Source organism: Lissotriton vulgaris, chromosome 4_1, assembly GCF_964263255.1.
Source record: "Lissotriton vulgaris chromosome 4_1, aLisVul1.2, whole genome shotgun sequence".
NCBI classification, from domain to species: domain Eukaryota; kingdom Metazoa; phylum Chordata; class Amphibia; order Caudata; family Salamandridae; genus Lissotriton; species Lissotriton vulgaris.
In genome coordinates, this window is record NC_141691.1 from 1,048,544,975 (window position 1) to 1,048,566,478 (window position 21,504).

The following is a 21,504-nucleotide window of genomic DNA, read 5'->3' on the forward strand; positions in this document are numbered from 1 at the left end:
ATGCGTATCGGGAGCACCACAAAATTAACTGCTGACTTCCTAGAACGAGGCCATTGTCCCAACGACATCAGATGGACAATAATAGAGCATTTCAGTCAGACCAGCGAAGGCAACATCTTTGAGAGAGAACAAAGATGGATCTATCGTCTTTCTATGCATACACACGGCCTCAATGATGATATACCCTGGGGGTCAGTGATGCGGCGGTGACCACTTTGCTGATACTAGCCGTGCCTTTGTCTGTGGTTTCCAATCTTTCTAGATATAATTTTTCTAGATAAAATATATTGTTTTCATGTTCTCAATAATACCTACTATAGAGCTTCTGTTAGGTGCTCTCTTTTTTTAAAAAAAAGCTTGTTCTATCTAGCAAGGGACTGACTGGAATTGTGAAAAATTATTCCACACTTTTTGATATCTCCTGTGGCGATAGTCCTTTTGCCTACAGTTGTTCTATTGCGGAAAGGTCTTACATGATTTTGCTATTTTGAAAGTAGGAGTCCTGCCTTTAATATACTATGATATGGCCTCTGGGTTTTCCTTATACAACGAATACTTTCTGGCGCTGTCCTCATGGCCGTATGTTTCACATAGGTCTGATTCAATAAAGTTTTTTAGACGAGGTTAAAAAACGCCACGTAAATGTAGCTTGCTTGGGCGTATAAACAACAAGGTCCCTTTAAGAGCGTAGAAATAAGAAATAGTCACGTGATCGCGAGTTACGTCGATCACGTATATATTAAAGATCTGCGTCTTTCCCGGCTCATTGGTGTTCCGGGCTGTGGATGTGGACGCTTTAAGTTTTTGCGGCGGGCAGTCGCCTGGAAGCAAGTGAGTAAATTGGCGTGATAGACTGGATCTCGGTTACTTTTCGCCGATTATGTTTACTAGATTACACTTGCTTCTGAGAAAACCTTAAAATGAAGTTTTAAGTTACTAGTTGACCCGGTCTTCATTTCTTTAGACATTCCGGGCGTGAAGAATTCCCCCTGCCACAAGCCTAAGGGGCGTCATCACGGACAATCTATTGTGAGTGTTGGATTCTGACATAATTTGATTTACTGATTCTTCCTGTTTGAAGGTGTTTTTAACATATTTATTTAAAACAAGCACTTTTTTGAATGTTAACTCTATATTATAATCCCTCATGACACATTTATCAAAATGGATTACGTGTCATTTTGAGGTAAATACCTTACAGGCTAATATTACGCCAAAAACGCTGCTGAGCTTAATGCAGAGGTTCTTTGCAGGCATAAGTTTTGCAATCCCAATGGGTGAAATTGTCCGCTTAACGTTAACTGATGGGACATATAGAATTAACTTTGTGCCATCACAAACATTGACTGTTGGGTGAGGTTTCTGTGTGTGTTTTTTTCTAATGACAAAGTTTGTTGCGTTTGATCTTTTAAATTGGGAACTGTGAAAAAGTTTGTTTTTTGTCTCTTTGTATTGTTTGATATATTACAGATTCCCTAACTCTCACGTCTTGGAGAGGTCGCACGAGACAGTACCTGTGCAACATTTACACTCAAGGTTGTAAAGTTTTTCTTGTCCCGCCCCATTAGGCTCTGGCGCCTTAGCGTACGTCAACTGCGGGGTGAGGACTGTTTTTGGTCCTGATGAATGCTGAGCTGACTAGTGGCTCTATAGCAGAAACATGTCGACCCTTCTTCTTTTCTAATGTATAGGACTTCATGGTTCAAATTAACATAACCATTTATATGTCCGCTATTTCACTAGTTTTAATGGAGTTAGACCTACCCCCTTATTAAAAGAATGTCTGGTTTGGGGAGTAGTCCATACTCCTTTTAATTCACTTTTTCACCACATATTTGATATTATTCTTTCTATAAGGACCCAAAGAAGACAACTGGCAACCGACTTTCAGTTGGTGCCTGAGGGTTCTTTTTCTTCACAATGCATGCCAACTTTACCTTCCTGCTGTCTTTAATCTTGTGTTCTGGTGGTAGAAACTAAACTGTTCTACAGCCTTTTTCTTTTTTTTAAGGTTTTTTCGTCACTCTTTTGTTGATTTGAATCTACTTCTCTCATAGGCATAGCTGCCAAGGTTTCAGATTGATGTGACATTTTCATAATTTTACTGTAAATATGAGTGACATTTCAACGACTATGAGTGACCCTTTCTCATGAGCAAAATCAAGCAATGAAGGAAGATGAGGGAAACCTAAATATCATAAATTATACTTACATGAGCAACGTAAAACTCTTTAAACTGCTGCAAAGCCCCAGAAATGAAAAGGTACTGACCTAATGCCTTTGTAACCTGATCCTACTGTTACTGTTAGGGGGGCAAGCCTCAGGAGAGGCTGACTAAGGCACACAATAGCCTAGGTCACAGCCCGGCTGCAGCGCCCACCGGCTGAACAATATTTCAAAAAGACACAGAGCAATAGTATAAAAATCAATAGCTGAGCTGCCGACCAACCTGAGGTCTGGCGTACGCCTGCTATAACATGAGTCAGCTGGGTACTGCTGTCATGTAACACAAGCAATATTTGTCACAGTTCTAACTCTAATACTTATTTATGATTCATGATGCAGATGACTCCTTGGTGGCACAGTTTACAGCTGAGCATGGCTGCTGATGTCAAGACCAATAGGCTGGGTTCAGGCCCTCCCACTCGCCGCATGATCACTTATGTGATACCACCCGGCAGCCATGACCCATCATACTTAAGGAGAGCTACTGAGCGTAGAGCTGTACCCACTCTGTTCATGACAACTGGCCTTCCTCAGGGACTCCTACTGAGACTGCTGCTCTGGGCTGAGTCGTGTGGGCAGGAATCCCATCCAGATTGGATTACATACTATACCAATGATACAGGCAGCAGTGAGTACAGCTATTAGCCTGACTCTCCCTGCAACAGCCCAGCCCTTATAGGACTGCAGGAGAGTCGGCGCCTGCGGCCGGCACTGGTGGTAATCGATCCGACCACCTCAAGATGCCCATGGTTTACCCGGCGGTACGAGTGGTGAAGTCGAACTGGAGCTGCTCGTTTGACTTGCCCAACAGAAGCACAGCAGGACGGACCCGTACCACCCCCCTTCTTACTAGTCAAAGCATTGGGCGCACTTGACTGACATCATTTCAAGGTATGTGTGTGTGTTGCCTGGGGGTGTGTCTCTTATTTCAATTTAGATACATTGTAGTAGACCTTGCAGACCTGCGAGAGTACTCTGCAGATCTTCAGCCAGCCCCCCCCCCCTTAGCCTGCTGGGAGCAGCGCACATCACACTCAGTCTGGGTCACAGCAGCTTAGTCGACGTTCGTTATAGCAGCGCTCCACTTGACACCTGAGGAAGCGCTATAATGTGTGATTTTCCATTTCCGTGGGTTGATGCAGACCACCACATTGAAATGTGGTACACTAATGCCTGATACATGGTACTTAGCAGGGCTGCATAGGCTAGCATTGGGAATTCTAAAAACACTTTTAAGCTGTAATTCTTGATTTGAACGGAGAAGATTATTTGGAATGGTAATGATAAATCCTCTTTAATGGCTAAGTTAGATTTGACATTACTATTTTAGAAATGCCATCTTTCGGAAAGTGGACATTTCTCGACTCTTAACTTTGCTCTGTGTGCCTGCAGCCTGTCTCCAATACACATCTGGGTTGGGTGACACTTTGTGCATTCCCTCTAGACCGCTACAAACTCAAGAAGGTGACGCTCATCTGCATTTTGAGCACTGAACTGTATTTATATGTATTCTGATGGGTGTTACTGAGCAGGGAGGAATGGGAAGGGCTCACACTTAAACTTCAATAGGTAGTGTCTGTCCACATACAAAGCACTGATTTCCCACCCCCCTCCCCTCCCTCCGCCACAGATAGGCTGGCAGATGGGTTGAAAAGGATACCTCTGCACTCCTGAGAGCTGTTGCTTAAAAGTCACCCCCTACATCAAAGGCACTTTTGGTATAAGTACTGGGGCTCTGACCCTACAATCAGTACACTACTTTAGTAAAAGATGTTGTGCTGTAAGGATTGCCACTTTACTTTGGCTGACTGTTTTGAGGAATTGCTTCTCAGCTTTGCTGAGCTTCCCTGCTGCATGCCGATCTCTGCCCTGCTGAGGACAAGGACTGGACCCATCTAACTTGAACCCAGAGTTACTCCAGGGGCATACTGTCCTGCCTCCTGTTATTTAAAGTCTCAAGAACAAAAAGGACTTCTTGCAACTCTCTTGGTGCTGCTAGACTCTGCCATCTCTGATTCGTACCCTTGCCTGAGGTGCCCCCTCCAGTCCTGAGCTTCAAAAGTGGGTTTTGCAGCTGTCTTCTACATAAACATATACATAGTCACCATTGTGCCTGTCGGAACTGACGCATCACCCTTCGACTTCTAGACAGATGATGTTTGACGACAGCCGTTTCACAGCCTGTGTCTCCCACCAATGACCCTCTGAGTGACTCGACAACAGCTCAGTCAGTACCTTCATCTCTACAGAGCTTGTTGATGAAGCGGTAACCCACTACATGAATCGCAACCTACACATCGTGCTCTCACCGTTAAAGTTTGCTCCATCCAAGGTACTTTTTCAGCAGGACTTTAGGTCTCATAGCTGACCTGCCCTCAGTCACGATCGGCCTGAACTTTGGATTAGTGCTGGTCCTTCGCTGCCTCAAGTAACCTTTTGACCACTAGTGGCTTCTAAGCTCTATTTTGCATTTATTCTTTAAAAATTCATATTTCAACTTAATTCTCTATTATTCTAAACCTGTTTGGAGTTTTTGTGGTGTTTTCATTGTGTTACTGTGTGCATGTGTTGTACATATACTTTACACGTTGCCTATTAAAGTTAAGCCTACCTGCTCTGTGCTGAGCTACCGGAGGGTGAGCACAGGTTAATTTAAAGTGTGTATCTAGCTTACCCAGACTAGGATTTTGTTCCCTCTTTGGACAGGGTGCAAACCTCTGCCAACTTGAGACCTAATTTCTAACCGTTGTTTTGATTGATTTAAGTAATTAAGCGTGGATTCAGAGGTGATGTCTGAAAATGCTCTGAAGTGAGGCATAATGAATTTACCCCCAATCATAACTTCAATTTCCGAAAATAAGGGGTTGAATATTGTTGCTATTGACTTGACACCGTCCTTGACTTAACTATTTGCACCCTTGTATGTTGAGCTGTCGGCTACCACTGTTCTAATATTGGAGGCCAACATACAAAGCTTAGCTGCTCTGAATTGCATTTTCCAGAGCAGTAACATTTAAAGTGTTGCAAGTAGGTTTGCTTAACAAGAGAAATTAAGTATGTTTGTATTGGATTGTTTTACATGTACTTTTTTCTATTTATTTTCTCTAGGGCTGTCATTGTGGTTTATAGGCCTGGTGATTAATATCCACTCTGACCACATACTGAGAAATCTTAGAAAACCTGGTGAAACTGGCTACAAAATACCTAGAGGTAAGTGGGCATGTAGTTTGAATGAATTGTGGCATAAAGGGTACCTTTGTGACTGTGTAGATGTATGTTCGAGGCATGTGGGCTGCTGAATTCATATCTTAGAAAAAACGACACAGGGTCGTGACTCTGAACCAGCAAGGCTGAGCCCAAACTATTTAAAGAACAACACAACTGCCAGTACTGGACATCACTTGACTAATTCATATCTTAGCATAGATCGCCGCCTAGTGTTGGGTCCGGATGTTTGCACCTTGTTGTCTTGGAAGAGTCTTCGAAGTATCAAGAGATAGGCGACTCCTCCCCTGGACTACAGTGCGCATGGGCATCTTCTCCATCTTCAGATTGTTTTTCTCTGCCATTGGGTTCAGATGCACTTCAACAACTCCAACTTCGGGACCAAAGTTTTCCTAATTTCTAAGGCCAAAAACCTCATAATTTCAACAGTATTGTTTCCGCTCGGTATCCCTCGACAACTCTTTCCATCCATCTCTGGTAGCCGACGCGGGCCGTTGGGTCTTTTCGATGCCACGTGGGCCTCCCGCCGATGGAAAGGACCCCGTTCAAAAGATGCTCACAATGTCGATCAAAGTTTCCACATAGCGATAAGCATACAGTATGCAACAAGTGCCTGTCTCCGGAGCACAACAAGGAAGACTGTCCAGCTTGTGCTCAGTTCCGGTCGAAGAAAACTATCCGGAACCGAAGAGCTGCTCGACAAGAGATGCAGCGACAGGCACCTGAACCGGAAAACATTTTCGACGATGAACATGAACTTCCAGAGGCAGCGGACTCCGACCTAGAGCTAGTCACAGTAGAAGACCAGTCGCACTCCGATGACGACATCCCACCGGGGCAAACCGTGAGTACTAAAGCCCCTACCCTGCCTCCACCTCCAGACAAGGCTCCGGTTAAAGAATCGCCAAGAGGCCTTAGCTGCGACCGAAACACCGCATCAGAAGCCCCGCCTTCCGGCTCGGCTCCGAAGACCATTGCCAAGCCTTCCGGTACCCCTGGACCGAGCAAGACTCTTCCCAAAAAGGGCGTAGACTCAAAGACGGCCGCACAGCCGAAAATGGGCCCGACACTAAAAAATTTGTCGATCCGAACAACATTGGTCGACCAAAAAAGGTCGTCGATCCAAAAAAGACTGTCGACTAGAAAAAGGGCGTCGGTCCAAAGAAAACTATCGACCCAAAGAGGGGCGTAGATCTAAAAAAGACCGTTGACCCAAAAAAGGTAATCGAGCTGAAAAAAGGAATCGACCCAAACAAAGTAGTCGATCTGAACACTGCCTCCGACCCGAAAAAGGCAGTTGAACCGAAGAAAGCTGTCGACCCGAAAAAACACATCGAGCCGAAAAACGCTGTCGACCCGAAAAAGACCGTCGAACATAAGGTCGTCGAATCGAACAAGGCCGTCAAGCCGAAAACAGCTGTCGAGCCGACAAAAGACGTCGAGCCGAAATCAGCTCAAGACAAAAATAAAAACAAGCAAGCAAGCGACCGATCCAAAAACATTGGATCCGAAACCACGGACAGTGGAAGAAGAACATTTTTACAATGATCCAGTGAGCCAAGACCAAAATAGACTGTATATAGAACCTGATACAGGACATATAACAGTTTACTATAAGAACAAGAGAAGGCTGGACACTGAAGCTCCTTCTCCTGTTCCTCCTAAGAACAAGCATTTGCAATGCAATAGGTCTCGCATTAGGAAAGTTTGAGCTATTGGTATTGTAAATGATAAATATTTTATTTGTGTTGGTTTTGAAAATAGCGAAATTAATAGCTTTGTCATTTACAATGCCAATAGTTTTAACTTTCGCAAATGTGACACCTATAGCATTTGTAATGCAATATGTGTTGTATTTACGTGACTTAGCTGTATTGATATTACAAATAACAATGGTGTTTAATTTATTAAAATAATTAATACGTAAATAAGTTATTGTAATGTATAATGGCAATAGCTTCAACTTTTGTAAATAACTTTTGTCAACATTATGTTCAGTGTATTTTATTGTGACGAAAATCCAAGAACAGAAGTGAAGTATTACCATCTTTTTGTGACTTTTGTAATAAAGCTTGAAACATTGAGAGCTACCTCCCCCGCACCCTTACACGTACAAAATCGCTTCCCTTTGCACAACATACTCACTTTAAACGCACAGATTAACTACTGCAATAAAGTAACAACCAGGTTAGGAGGTTGATGCAATCTTTTGTTCACATCGCCCATCCCTGATGAAAAGCCATTGTAACCACAGAGCTGCATTAAGAGTCATTGCAAGGCAGGTTTGGAGTGCGCATTTCAACTGCAACTTTATTTTCCCCCTCTCCAAACAGCCCGGAAATGCTATCTTATTACATAATAGCCCTTTCTCGAAGCGACACGGTTTCACAACAGGCAAGGCCAGATTCCTGAAGCACGGAGAAGGAATGTGGATATTCCTGCCTTGTGAAGAGACACTGGTTTGACCCGTCCTGCGGCAGCGACAACATATGTAGCGAGTTCCAATCATGGTCGCTGTACTTATAGGCTGAACTTCTGCACATTTTACAAACATTCAAAAACGTGTAATGCACTAGGAGCAACTTATTTTAACTATTCCTCTAGTATTAGGACACACAACGACCCCATAACAGGAATAATACTTTATTATACTATTTTACGCCAAGAACTGGTACACTAAAACAACAATGACAACTACCTCAATTGAGCTACACAAGTGAATATTTTGTTAAGTGGAGGTTTTAGCCACGCAAGGGTCTTTAATCTTATCTTGTATAGGAACGCAGTAAGGAAATAATATAAAAGAAAGGCGCAGAGATCTACTCGTGAAAAAGCTGCAGTAAAGGGGGTGTGTGTCATCTGTCTGTAGTGTAACGAACTTATCAAAGGACATTATGAAAGGCAGAAATTAAAATGCTGAGCCTTGGACCACGGAAATAATAGCACGTTGTTTCCTGCGTTTTTAAAGCCTCAATCAAATAAAGAAAAAACTCACCGCCGCAGCCTGGCTTCAACAGGAAGCCAGGCAACCTTTGTTGGGACGGGGGCGGGGCCGGACACGCGACCGGAGCTTCCCAGGAGGCAGGCTGCAGTGGCTGGCGCATGGCTCCGGTGCAGAAAGAGGAGAGCCGGGAAGCCAAGGAGCGGAGTGCCGGTATCCGTTGATGTCGGAGTGAGCAGCCCGGAGTCCTGCGGAGTAGAAGTCCCGGTGAGTGGGGCTCCGTGCTTGCGTGTCTGTGTGTATGCAGGGGGGGTGGGGGGCGGCAGCGTGTGTATGTGTGTGTGTGTGCGCGCGCGCCTGTGTGTGTGTGTGCGTGCATGCAGAGGGGTGGGGGCTAGCTGTGTCTGTGTGTGAGCAGGGGCTGTGACTTACTCTGCGCAGGCGCGTCTGAGTCGTGTCCACTCTCCTAAATACGGGCCACATTAGGTCTGGAGCAGACACTCTCAATGCTCACGCATTGAGAGTACGTCTGCTCGACCTAAAAAGGACTTTGGGACATCCCCTTCTAGACCTTTTACACCTCCTCCTTTCACTCCTGACATGCCTTATGTTCCATATTCTCCTACACCTCCACATTATGATGAGGGAGTGGACATGGGTGGAGACCCTCATCAGGATTTTATAGACCCTGATATCTGGGAAACCAAGATCACACATGGGACAATTAGAATGACCCTAATGACCCATATGAAACACAACCCATACCAGATCCCTCCACATATCCCACAAAACCATCCCCTACTGACGACACAGTCGCTTTAACCAGCTAGTTGACAGAGCAGCTCAGTATCATGGTGTAAGCATGCACACTGACCCTGTAGAGGAGGATTTCCAATTTAATACCTTCCCAACATCAGAGAAGAGTATACGTACACTCCCTATACTAAAGGGAGTACTTGAGCACGCACCAGACATCTTTAAAGACCCAGCCAGAGCATGTGTCCTCAATCCAAGAATTGAAAAGAAATATAAACCAGACCCTACAGACCCCTCTTATATCAAGTCTGTTACCACTAGACTCTCTAGTTGTTTCTAATGCCAGAAAGAGGGCAAATTCTCAAACAGGTGATGCCGCCCCCCCCCCCCCCCCCTCCCTCCTGACAAGGAGTCACAAATCTTAGAAGCCTCAGGAAAAAGAGTGGCCTCTCAGGCAGCAAATACTTGGAGAATTGCCAATACACAAGCTCTCCTAGCATGCTATGACAGAGCACACTATGATGAACTGGAGGGATTATTACAACACCTACCAGAACCCTATAAGGCAAAAGCTAATGACCTAATTCAAGAAGGGAAATTCATCACTAACGCATCTATAAAATGCACCCTTGATGCAGCCTGGCTACGCATCTCAGGTTTTAAATTTCAAACAGAGAAGACATAACACCGGCATAACATTGTGCATATTGGGGGCATGCCCCCCTTCAATCTCATCTCCCCCTCCCCCATAGGGAGCCATGGTGGCCGGGCGAGGCAATGTGTCCATGTGGGAGGTTGTGGATGGAACATGGACCGGTAATGTCCCAAAAAACCCCAACCGTTGAACCCCCCCCTCCTCTTATAGACCCTCCCCTCCCCCCCCATCCCCCCATCCCTGGCCCCCCTACCCCTCCCCCTCCGGTGTGGACATCTGCAAAAGAACTATGTGCCAGCATATCAGGCTTAGGTTTCTGAGGTGGGATCCCCGGGTGTGTTCTGGAACTAGTCAGCCTGTCGTAGGACTCTGAGATATTTCAGACAGGTGAGCTCATTGAATTCATCGGCTAGTAAACCTACTAGGGGTTGCCTGGTCTCGAGAAAGGCGTCTTGCGTCTGAGTCAGGGAGGCCTGTATTCTTTCCATCCCCATCGTGTACCATAGCTTGTGAAGCCAACCTGTGTGTGTGGGTTTCCGTACTGTGCCCCACAGAGACAATATGTGCTGTGTTGCTGCCCCCATCGCTAAGACCATTTGTTTGCCTCTGGGCGATTTAAGTGGGAAGGTGAGTTTGTTGGGTAGGCCAAGTAATGTATATGCCGGGAAACAAGGGATTTTAGTATCGAAATACTTGTCGATGTCCCTGAGTACTTGTTCCCAGTAGTCTTGCACCTCTGCGCAGTCCCACAGTACGTGGGTCAGAGTGCCTGCTTGGCCGCATCCTCTCCAATGCAAGGGGTCACGGCGTGGGTTACCCTGATGCAGTCTTGTTGGCGTCAGATGCCAATAATAAGCGATCTTGACTGCCGCTTCTCTGCTAGCGATATTCCAGGCAGTGTGATCTCTTTGTCAGTGAGGGATCGTCCTAACTCCTTTTCCCATCTCCTCTGACCTGCTGATCGCGCGGAGGAAAGTCGTGGGGGGCAGAGTATTGCATATAGTTCAGTAATGGCCCGTTTATCGGATTTCTTGGTGTGGAGCCATTTTTCAAATGGAGTGAGATGCCTGCTATCCTGTGGTAACATATCTCTGCTCGTGAGCCAGTGGCGAATTTGGAAGTACTCAAGTCGCGGGATCTGAGGGATTGCGTAGGTGTCCTGTAGATTTTGCATTGTCATAAAGCCGGTAAACTCGAAGAACTGGCCAGCGGATCTGCAGTCGGACAGCCGCCATTGGGTGAAGGATCCCCGAATCTTACCCGGAGTAAAGGCGGGATTATCGAATAGGGGCCTCAGAGGCGAAGGATAAGTGGTAAGTCCCCGGGGCACCGCCACTCTGTCCCACACCTGCAAGACAGTGCGGGTAATGGGTGATTTTTTTCATGTATGAGGGCCGGTCCCACCGGTTAAGGAAGGGAACCCTCCTCAGTGGCATCTGGGCCATTGCGCGATCTTGAAAGAGCCATCTCTTTTCAGATTCGGGGCGGTTCCATTCCAGGAGGTACCAGAGTTGTCGGTTAGAAGTATCTTAAGAGGTCTGGGACCCCCAGGCCCCCCCCTGCCGTGGTATGGCTGGTGAGGTCCTTGCGTAGGCGCGGTCGCTTGCCTGCCCAGACAAATTGTCGGATGGCATCTTGGAGTTTCGCGAGTAAGCCGATTGGGGGAGTAACTGGTAGCGTCTTGAATAAATATAGAACCCTCTGCAGCAGAGACATTTAGATCGCTGCCACCCGCCCTAGCCTGGAGACTGAGTGTTGGGGCCACCTTGCGAGGTCACCCAGTAATTGGCTAAGGAGGGCTGTATAGTTCTGCTCTACGGTTTGGGTCGTGGACGGTGTTAGAGATAAGCCCAAGTAGGGCACGGACATGCTGGAGGATAGCCACCCCAGGTTGCGTGGAAGAGTGTTAGACGCTCTGGCATTGCATCCAAGCAGGAGGAGCAGCGACTTCCCGATGTTCATTTTGAACCCCAATACTTTTCCGAATGTCTCCATTTCTGACAAGAATGCCGGGACCGAGTGCGTAGGGTCCTCCAGTGCTGCGAGGATGTCGTCAGCATAAAGGCTAATGGTCTGCCCCTCACCCCCGAACTTGACGCCGGTGGTCGCCGGATTGTCCCTAACCTTTTGTGCGAAGGGCTCTATGTAGAGAGCAAAAAGCAGCGGAGAGAGAGGGCATCCCTGTCTCATCCCCCTCTCGATGGTAAATGGTTTGGAGCACACCCTGTTGACCCTAATGGTCGCTTGCGGGGCAGAGTAACAACCAGCGACCCAGGCGCGGAAGCGTTCCCCTATTCCGAAGCACGCCAAGGTGGCGTCTAAGTACCCCCAGTCGACCCGGTCGAACGCCTTCTCTGCGTCGACCGAAATTAGGGCCGCGTCCAAATCGTTAAAGTGGGCCTTATCTATGACATGCATCAGGCGTTCCGTATTGTCTGCGCATTGCCGGTTGGGGAAAAAAAACCCGCCTGCTCTGGTTCGATGATGCCGGGAAGGCAGGGGCCCAGTCTCGCGGCCAGGATGCCGGTAAACAGCTTTAGGTCTAGGTTGAGCAACGATATGGGCCTGTAGGCAGCGCAGTCAGCGGGGTCCTTTCCCGGCTTCGGCAGGACAATGATATCGGCCTCAAGCATGTCGTGCGGGATAGAGCCCGTGCCCTCAAACGAATTAAATAGTCTGGCCAGGTTTGGGGCCAGCAGAGGGCAAAATGTTTTATAGAAACCTGCCGAGAAGCCATCCGGTCCCGGAGATTTGAGCAGCTTGAGGCGTGCTATCGTGGAGATTACTTCATCTGTCCTTATCGGTGTCTCAAGGGAGCTTCCGTTTGCTTCAGTGAGGGCCGAGACTGCGGCTGTGGCGAGATAAGAATCTGCGTCGCCCCCCCGTGGGTGGGTTCCGCGGTATATAACGACGTGTAAAACGTCCGAAGTGTTGCGGCTATCTGCTCGTCGTCTCTCTGTTCCTGCCCTGCGTGTTCCCGGAGGGATGTAATTTTCGAGAGCTGGACCCTGGCCTTAAGCTTGCTAGCCAGTAATCGGCCTGTCCTGTCGCCACCCACGTAATAAGTGTGTCGTAAACGCAGTGCCGCGTATTCAGCCTGATCTAAGTCGAGGCTCGCCAGTTGGGCTCTGGCCTCTTTGAGCTTGCTCCATATTCTCGGGGCCCCAGTCCTGCTGTGGACCCGTTCGAGTTTGAGTACCTGGTTGGAGAGCGCCTGCCTCTTTTCCCGACTCGCCAGAGATTCCGCTGCCGCAATCGCTATCAGCTCCCCGCGTACCACCGCCTTCAGTGCTCCCATAGAACCACCAGGACTACCTCTGTCGTGTTGTTCGTGGAGAGGTACTCGGCCATGCGTGTGTTGATGTGCTGTATCCCCCCTTCGCGATGGAGTAGAGTCTCCCTGAGGCGCCACTTGCCCTTCTGCGTCTTTAGTTTGGGAATCCGGAAGTGTACTGTTAGCGCGTCGTGGTCAGATAGCGCTGCGGGGACGACCTCAGTGTCTGTGATCAGAGCCGCCATCTCCGTGGAGCCCAGAAAATCTATCGGGCGTATGTGTGATGGACATGAGAATAGAATGTGTAGCCCCAGGTGTTTGGGTATTTCGATCTCCACATATCTACAAACCCCCTGCTCTCCAGCCATTGCCCCCCCCCCTCTCTGGAGATTGCCCCTGTGAACCCAAACCTCTGTCCTGACCTGTCTTTGTGGGTGTCCATTACTAAATTAAGGTCGCCCCCGACAAGCGTGGATTTGATGTTGTGAGCGAGCGTGTCTGCCAAGGCCTCAGTGAGAAAGGATATATTGAGCCTATCACCGCTGACCATCCCCCTATCTGTATTTTGTATGAAAGGAGCCTTCCTTTAATGTCTGCTACTTTGTCCCCAACTGTACCTCGAAAATGGCACGCAAATAGAATGGCCACCCCTGCTTTTTTCTCAGTGGTGGAAGTGTAGTATTGTGTCGGAAACGCCCTAGACCGCATGCGGTGCCAATCCTTAGGCAGTAAGTGTGTTTCCTGTAGGAGGCAAATTTCCGCCCCGGAATTTTCTAAAAAGGAAAGGACGGCCCTGCGCTTGATGGGATTGTTAAGCACCTTAACATTGAGGGAGAGAACCTGCATAGGGGGGTCTGTCTCCTGGGAGTTACACTTGTTTATCCCATCCCTCCTAGCCATCTTGAGCTGTGTCACCTCTTCTGCGCTGCCTGCAGTGCGTCACACCGGAGCCCACCCCCCCCCCCATCCCAGCCCCAACTGAGGACCTTGCCCTCCCCGCCCCCTCCCCCTCCGCCCTCTCCAGCCCTCCCACACCCACCCCAACCTTCCCCAACTCCCCCTTCATCCCCCCCTCCCTCCCGCACCCCAACTGGAGATCCCAAGATAAAAACAATAGTCCCAGGCCTATCGGAACTAGTTCAGGCCTGTGGTAGAAACGTCTGGAGGGTGGTGCGGAAGTGGCGACCCCGCCGGCCCCCTGGCCCGTCCCCCCTGCCCAAATGGGCTTGGAGCGATGAATGCAAACCCCTTGTCAATGCTGGTTCAATGCACATTTGTCGCGTCTTTGGCCACTTCCTGTATGGCCGCCGCCTGTTCTAGAGCCATCGTCGTCGGGTCGGTTTCATTTCCATCTTGGGGGACTGCCGACGCCTCACTCGTTGCAATTCGCCTCCGGACTGCCGCCTAGGCCTTTCTCGTATGTCCTGCTGAGATGCAGGGTCGTCCTTCTCATCCTCCCCAGGTTCGATTCCCAGAAGCGCGTAGGTGTCTCTGAGGGAGCGAAGTTGGTGCAAGGTCCCCTTCCATTTGAAGATGAGTCGAAAGGGGTGGCCCCAGGAATAGGGGATCCAAAGGAATGTCGTGGCTACCCGAAATGTTCTCCTATTTTGCAAGGTGATGGGGAAGAGATCTTGGTACAAGGCCACCGGGTGACCCTGGAATTGAAAGGGCTGTTTCCGCCGGGCCTTCTGCAGGATCCTTTCCTTGAGGGGGAAATCGGGCAGGAAGGCCAGGATGTCCGGCGGGGGGCAGGAGCACGCCACGCCAGACCAACTCTATGTGCTCTATCGATGCGTATCTCAAAGTCTGCAGCTTCCCCTAAAATGTCTCTAAACAGTCCCAGCAGGTATGTGGTCACGCTGTTCCCCTCCGCTATAGTTGGCACTCCCCGGACGCGGATGTTGTTCCTCCGGGAGCGATTCTCGAGATCTTCCGCGTGTGCTTGCAGGTCTACCTGCTGCTCCTGGAGACGGAGGACCTCCTGCTTGAGAAATTCCACCTCTTCGCTCCTTGCCTGGTCCGCCTCCTCCACCGTCGCTACTCTTTCTCCCAGGCTATCCATATCTCGGCGGAGCTCACGTTGCTCCCCGGCTAGCTCTTGCTTTAGGGTTTGAAAATCCTCCCGGAGGGAGTTGAAAAGGGATTCAAGGAAGGCCTTGGTGATACGCTCCTCACCATCGGCCTGTCTCGTGTCGCCTACCTTCGCTGGAGGGGATTGTCTCTTGTTCCATTTGGCGGCACCTTTAGCAAGCATGTCCGTAATTGTGCGGGCCCCCTTGCGCCCCGTGTTGGCCATCGCGTCTTGAGTCTCCCTTGGATCGAATCTGTTGTGACTAGCAGTGTTACCCTTCGGCAGCGAGGCCGGTCACTGTGTCGTCCGGGCTCTTGTCGTCGTTATGCTGCACATGACCACCGGGACCCCCGGCCGTGTTCGTGTCGTAGGCCCAGAGGCCCAAGCCCCAAGATCCGTGGAGGGCTAAATCACCTATGCCGACCCCTTTGTCTCTCACGGGCACGCCATCGCTATTGCAGTGTCTGTTGTGTGTGGGGGCTCCCTCACCGGGGCTCTCCAATCTGCCAGTGGATCTTCGCTGCCTATCCAGTTGTTTCCCACGGGACCGAGACCGGGGCCACCAGTTCCTTGGTTCCCGCGAAGCGCCCCCTGGTCCCAGCCGCCTCCTCCTTCAGTGTTGCGCTGCACCTCGCGGCAGGACCCACCTTTCTAGCAGTGCTCCAGGCTCCTCCGGTTCCACCCGCAGCTCCACGTGAGGCCCCCGACAGGGCCTCTGCTATGACCTCCGCCGGAGCTCAGCGGCCGACTCCTCTTCTTGCCGCCATGTCGCGACGGCCCTCAGCTCAGTTTCGGCCCCCCGACGGGACAGACAGGCACCCCCGGTTCTCCTGTGCCTCCCCTCACCTCTCCTGTACCGGGAGACGCTATTGGGTGGTTAGTGTTCGCCCCCTGTTGTTGTAGGCCCATGACCGGGCCCTCTATTACCGCGCCAACCGCTGGGCGCCCACAGATGCCCGCCGCCTCCGCCGCCGGCCCAGGTGCGCTGTGCGCCGGGACCCACCTTCTAACTCCGGGTTCCGGCTCTCTCGCTGGCTGCTCTTCACTCCGCCGCGGGCCTGTGGCAGGACCCCTGGGCAGAGGTCGGCGGCTGCCTCCCCGATGCGCGACCGCTCCTCGTCACTGCTTCGTGTCCGGCCATGGCCGCAGGCGATCCGCTGTGTAGGTCCGGGGTCTCGGTTTTCGTGCTCGCCGCCGGGAGCCCCCAGGCGAGCGCCGCCTCCGCCCCAGTTGCTGACGAGCCGCCTGCCAGGACCCACCGTTCACCCGGCCTGCCTCTCTGTGCCTACGGCCCGCGGCAGGCTTCCGCCGCTCAAAAGCCCCGGCCGCCTCCTCAGCGCGTGGCTGCCATTTCGCTGCCGGCCCAGTCCGGGCGCGGCTTCAGGCAGTGTGTCGCTCGCGGGAGGCCCCCCGGCCGCTCTTTGTCGCCCAGGGAGGGATCAGTGGGGTATTCAGGTCAGCGGTGCCACTTGCCGGCGTGCCCAGGGGTTTTGCTGGCGAATTTCAAGGCTAGAAGGGGTTCAGGGCCGAGGAGCCATGCAAGTCAGCGTCCTCTCAGTTCTCCATCTTGGCCACGCCCAGCATCTCAGGTTTTGAAAATGAAGTACAGTCTACCATACTTAATCAACCCATTAACCAGGATTTCTTGTTTGGCCCAACAGTTGATACCATCTTAGAAAAGATGAAAAAAAGATACTGACACTGCAAAGTCCATGGGTGCACTTCAATTTCAACAGTCTAGGGACTCTGTAGGAGAGTAGGGTCTGCTATCCTATGGTCACCCCAATTTTTGCTTTTTGCTTCACTGGTTTTCGACTTAATGAGGCTGTGGGCCTGCTAATCAGACCCCAAGCCTGCTGTTCTCTCTCTAAATTCACATACATGTACTATAGTTACATAACCCAATTGGAAAATGGACTCCTTGTCAGCCCCTGTACCATGCACTATAGGTGCTCAGTGCATAGGTGCCACCAAGGCCTACCAGGGGCTGAAGCATAGCTTTTGCCACCCCTGGCTGGTTTTAAATTGACACAACTGGCTGATCACTCAGCTGGGGCAAGTGGGTGTAATCACCCCTTGCTTAGATATAGTAGACCTATATCTAAACCTATATCTGGACACATATAAACCTGTGAGCCACTCCTATGGAAGGCCTTATCAATCCTGGAGGCAGAGTGCGTGGTTTAATGTGAGATGGAGCTCTGGCATGAGCTGAGCCTGTCGGCAGCTGTCGGGAACAACTCCCTAAGCTGTTCCGGGATAATGCTATACCATATACTATTAAGTGCCTTATAATCCTCGCGGTTATATAGCAACTTTGGTGTGGCTTTATCAAAACATGTCGTGTAAGGTGTAATACGATTTGGAATACTATCCCCTCGACAGTTCTGTCGACGGGGATAGCATTCCACCCTTCTAGAGGGAGAAGACATGTTACTTCACTGAAATGCGGTTGATTTTTAAAAGAGCCTCAGATCCACAAAATGGATGCTTCTGCCACATACACAAGTCTGACCTCCTGCTGCTGACCGAAACTCAGCAGAGGCCTGGACAAAGGCTTTCCTGTCGCAGGGAGGTGTTACACCATTTCAGACAGGAGATAGTGGATTGTAGCAGGGAGGTTTGAAAGAAACCAGACACTGCCTGGGGAGCACAAGGCTGCCCCTCGCATAATCCGGCCAAACCGGTTCTGGGGCACACCAGCCCCAGTCCCAGCGCGGCCTGGATCAAAGGGAAAGGGGTGTATCCACCCTCTTCCTGGGTCCCACCCATAGGAGGGGACCTAGCAGGTAATCCAGCCCCCTAGATTGGTATAAGAATGGGAGCAGTGCCAACGCACTCAGATTATCCTGATGAAACATATGAAACGAAACTCTGGACCCTTCGACATCCTACTCGACGTAGAAGACTGAAGAATTGTGGTCAAGGAGTGACCACCCTGTGCAAACAGGCACCATCCAGCACCTCGACGTCTGCTTTGTTGCAGTTCCCGCCGGAACTCGAGCGACAGAGATCGACGAGATTAAGCTTGCCTGCCTTCTTACAGCCCAATCCACAGTCCCTGCAGAGCTGTGACCCGTGGAGGCGACCGGAAGCGTGGGGCACGCCATCTTGAACAGACCACGAGACGCTGACTGTGCAGCCCACGAGTGACCCTCGAAGCTGGGTTTGAGAAGCCCCAACCCTGAGCCACTTTTGCACCGAAGCTCACCCCTCTACACTCGACGAGTGCTGCGTGGGGCCCTTCTGCTTTCTTTGGCTCAACGCGTTGGCCCGGTCACTTGCCAGCTGGCTTGTGGCCCCTGTGCCGACGAAAACCGAAATAAGACTTGTGATTCTGGTTGCTCCAGACTTGCACCCGCTCCTCTGAAGAGGAGCACCCGCTCTGACCCTCCTGGTCCGAGTGAGAAGCAATCTTCCAATCCCGCGTGGATTGCTCTTGCCAAGTGTTGTTTTCTCCGATCTTGAAGCTGACGGTGAGAGCCTGCGCGGGACAGCTCGTGACACGCTCCTGGACGTCGCAGATGCCCCAGAGCCCACGTGGCAGCGGAGAGAAGCTCCTCGACAACCACCTGATTGCGCCCGACATTGCCTGGTTCCGTCCTGGTTCCACCCTGGTCACTGCTGAGTGACCCAGGCTCTGCCCCCTCTGATTTCTGGTACTTTACAACTCTGATACACCCTTGGATCACACCGGACACTTCTCCTTCACATCGCCTGCAGCATCTTCAGCTTCAAGCACCAACAACCTGCGTGACGAAACCCGACGCCACTTCGACCCTATGCGCCCGCTTCCTGTGGGTGAGGTAACTCAGCAACGCTGGTGTTCCCACACTGGTACACACCTCTAGGGTCTGTGTCTAAAGTTTTGTCCTTCTAGGTTCAGCGGAAGTATCCTTAAACTCTATTTGTCTAACTTTTACGCACCATTGACTTTGCATTGGTGCATGTGTGTGCTTTAAGCGCTGCACCTGAATCCCGCGGGCTTTTCCCGACTTCAGCATTGCTTGTCCCGACTGCTCCCAGCGATTCCCTAGGCCCTAGGCCTAACCACTGTTCGATTGGTATCTCTTATACCACTTTCTTAATATATGGTTTGAGTGGCCACCCGCCCTCATCCATAATTGTGCAACTTTCATATGTTATACTGTGCTTTTGTTTAAACGCTTGTGCCCCTTTGCTCATAAAGAGTACTGGGGATTATTTTAGTAATAAACACATATATTTTTATAATATGTACTTGTGTGGTGTCCTTTCATTTGATATTACAGGATTGTGATTGGTAAAACAGCTCGCTTAACACGACCTCTTGAGTTTAGCCTTTAAGGCTGTTTAGTCCATGCTACCACTAGGATAGCTTGTCTATAAGGTTGACTTACAACCAGACACCATAAGGGATTGTTTGGACTGATACAAGGTGGTTCCAGAATTGGAAACATCATATATCAGGCCAACTTCTCACAGACTCCTTTCGCCGCTCCTCCTTTCGAGGCTGAGGCAGAGGCAACACATCACAAACCTCTTCATCATTTAAAACTAATACCCAAGTGTAACCTTTTGGTACAAGGATGGACAGAGCCAAGACTATGAAGTGGGCAAGGATTATTTATTTGTAGCACAACAGTCCAATCAGCGAAAACAAATAGTGTTTCTCCTAGGGGCTGTCCTGGGGCTTCGGTCTCCACCTTGGCTCTCTTCCCAGGGGTCCGTCTTCCTTCTCTCACAGTGGAATGCCCAAAAAGAAAACAAATGTGGCTGTTACTACACAGCAATACTTAACACCTGATATGGGAGAGGGAGTGAGGGAGTACGTTTCGTGCTTGCATAGACGCCACCACCAAAAGCCTATGTCACCCAAGGGTGTAGTGAAAAGCTGGTGCCTTGTCCTGCTAGACACCTCCCTTCCTACCCAGTCCCTCCCCGCTTGAACCTAAACAGGGTACGCAAACGGCTACGCACCTGCGGTAGCCACGCGTCCTCCTGCGCGTGGCTGGGCGATGGGCAGTATCGTTGGCCTCCTGGCTCCTCTCCTCGCTGACGTCCTTGCTCGAGGGTGTCCTCACGGTACTCCGGTTCGCCTTCCCTCCTCCGGACCTCCCGACCTTCTTCCGACGGCGTCGCTGCAGTTCCCGGATCCTCAGGGGGAACACCGTTCAACGAAACCTCGTCCTGCGGAAACTCCTCTGCTCCTCTCCATCCTCCGGTCGTGGTGAAAGAGTCCCCGCACATCAGCGGGACGGCGTCTTCCGTGTCCGCCCTTCTATCCGCAAGAGCAGCCCCTGATTGGAGTACATGTCGGCTCGTCAGAGGGGCGGGGCCGGCCGCCTCGTAGGCAAAGCAAGAATTAAAGGGGCCAGTCTAATCCTGTAGGGAAGAGGCAAAGTCCGTTACGGGACTGCAGTCCTCGACCCTGTGACACCAAGGCACCTTTAATAAAGGCTTCAACAGAGGAGGTTATAGAGGAAATAATAACAAAGGCAGAGGACGTGGTGGTAATAACACCAGAGCCTCCACCACCACCAAAGAGTGACTTGTTCACACTCCCTCCAGACCACTTAACACCAGTCAGAGGCAGAATAACACAATTCCTACCAGTCTGGAATGCCATTACCACAGATAGGTGGGTGAGACAAATTATCCAGTATGGTTACTGCCTGGAACTCACTTCTACTCCACCCAACATACCACCCAAACACAGTCCAATGTCCAAAGAACACATCACGCTGTTACAAGAGGTGCTATCCAGGCTAGAAAAGGGAGCCATAGAGCCAGTCCCTTTTCAACACCAGGGCACAGGAGTATACTCTCTATACTTCCTTATTCCCAAAAAAGACGGGTCCCTCAGACCAATATTGGACCTCAGACCTCTGAACCAATATATACTTTCAGAGCATTTCCATATGATCACTCTACAACAAGTACTCCCGCTACTCCAGCACGGAGACGTACTCGCTACATTAGACCTCAAGGATGCATACTTTCACATACCTATGCATCCAGCTCACAGGAACTACCTCAGGTTTACAATAGAGGGTCGCCACTATCAATTCAAATTTCTTCCCTTCGGGTAACTACAGCACCAAGGGTTTTTACAAAATGCCTAGCAGTAGTAGCAGCACACCTCAGAAGGCAACACATCCATGTGTTTCCCTACCTGGACGATTGGCTCATAAAAGCCAACTCATACGTACAGTGTGCAAACCATACGTCTCAGACAATCCAGCTACTGCACAGTTTGGGATTTTCCATAAATTACCCAAAATCACATCTGCAGCCCTCCCACATACAATAATATCTGGGAGCAACAATAGATACCTCAGTGGCGAAGGCATATCCAAATCCAACCAGGATATCCA

At 50.1% G+C, this 21,504-nt stretch overlaps 1 protein-coding gene across 1 annotated transcript in view; it reads left to right on the forward strand.

Moving 5' to 3' along the window:
- SRD5A1 (steroid 5 alpha-reductase 1) overlaps nt 1-21,504 on the forward strand; it is a 240,255-nt gene that overhangs the window by 111,943 nt on the left and 106,808 nt on the right. The window contains exon 3 of the mRNA XM_086965281.1: nt 5,335-5,436. Within this exon, the coding sequence (XP_086821407.1) occupies nt 5,335-5,436 (102 nt within the window). The remainder of the gene's footprint in view (nt 1-5,334; nt 5,437-21,504) is intronic.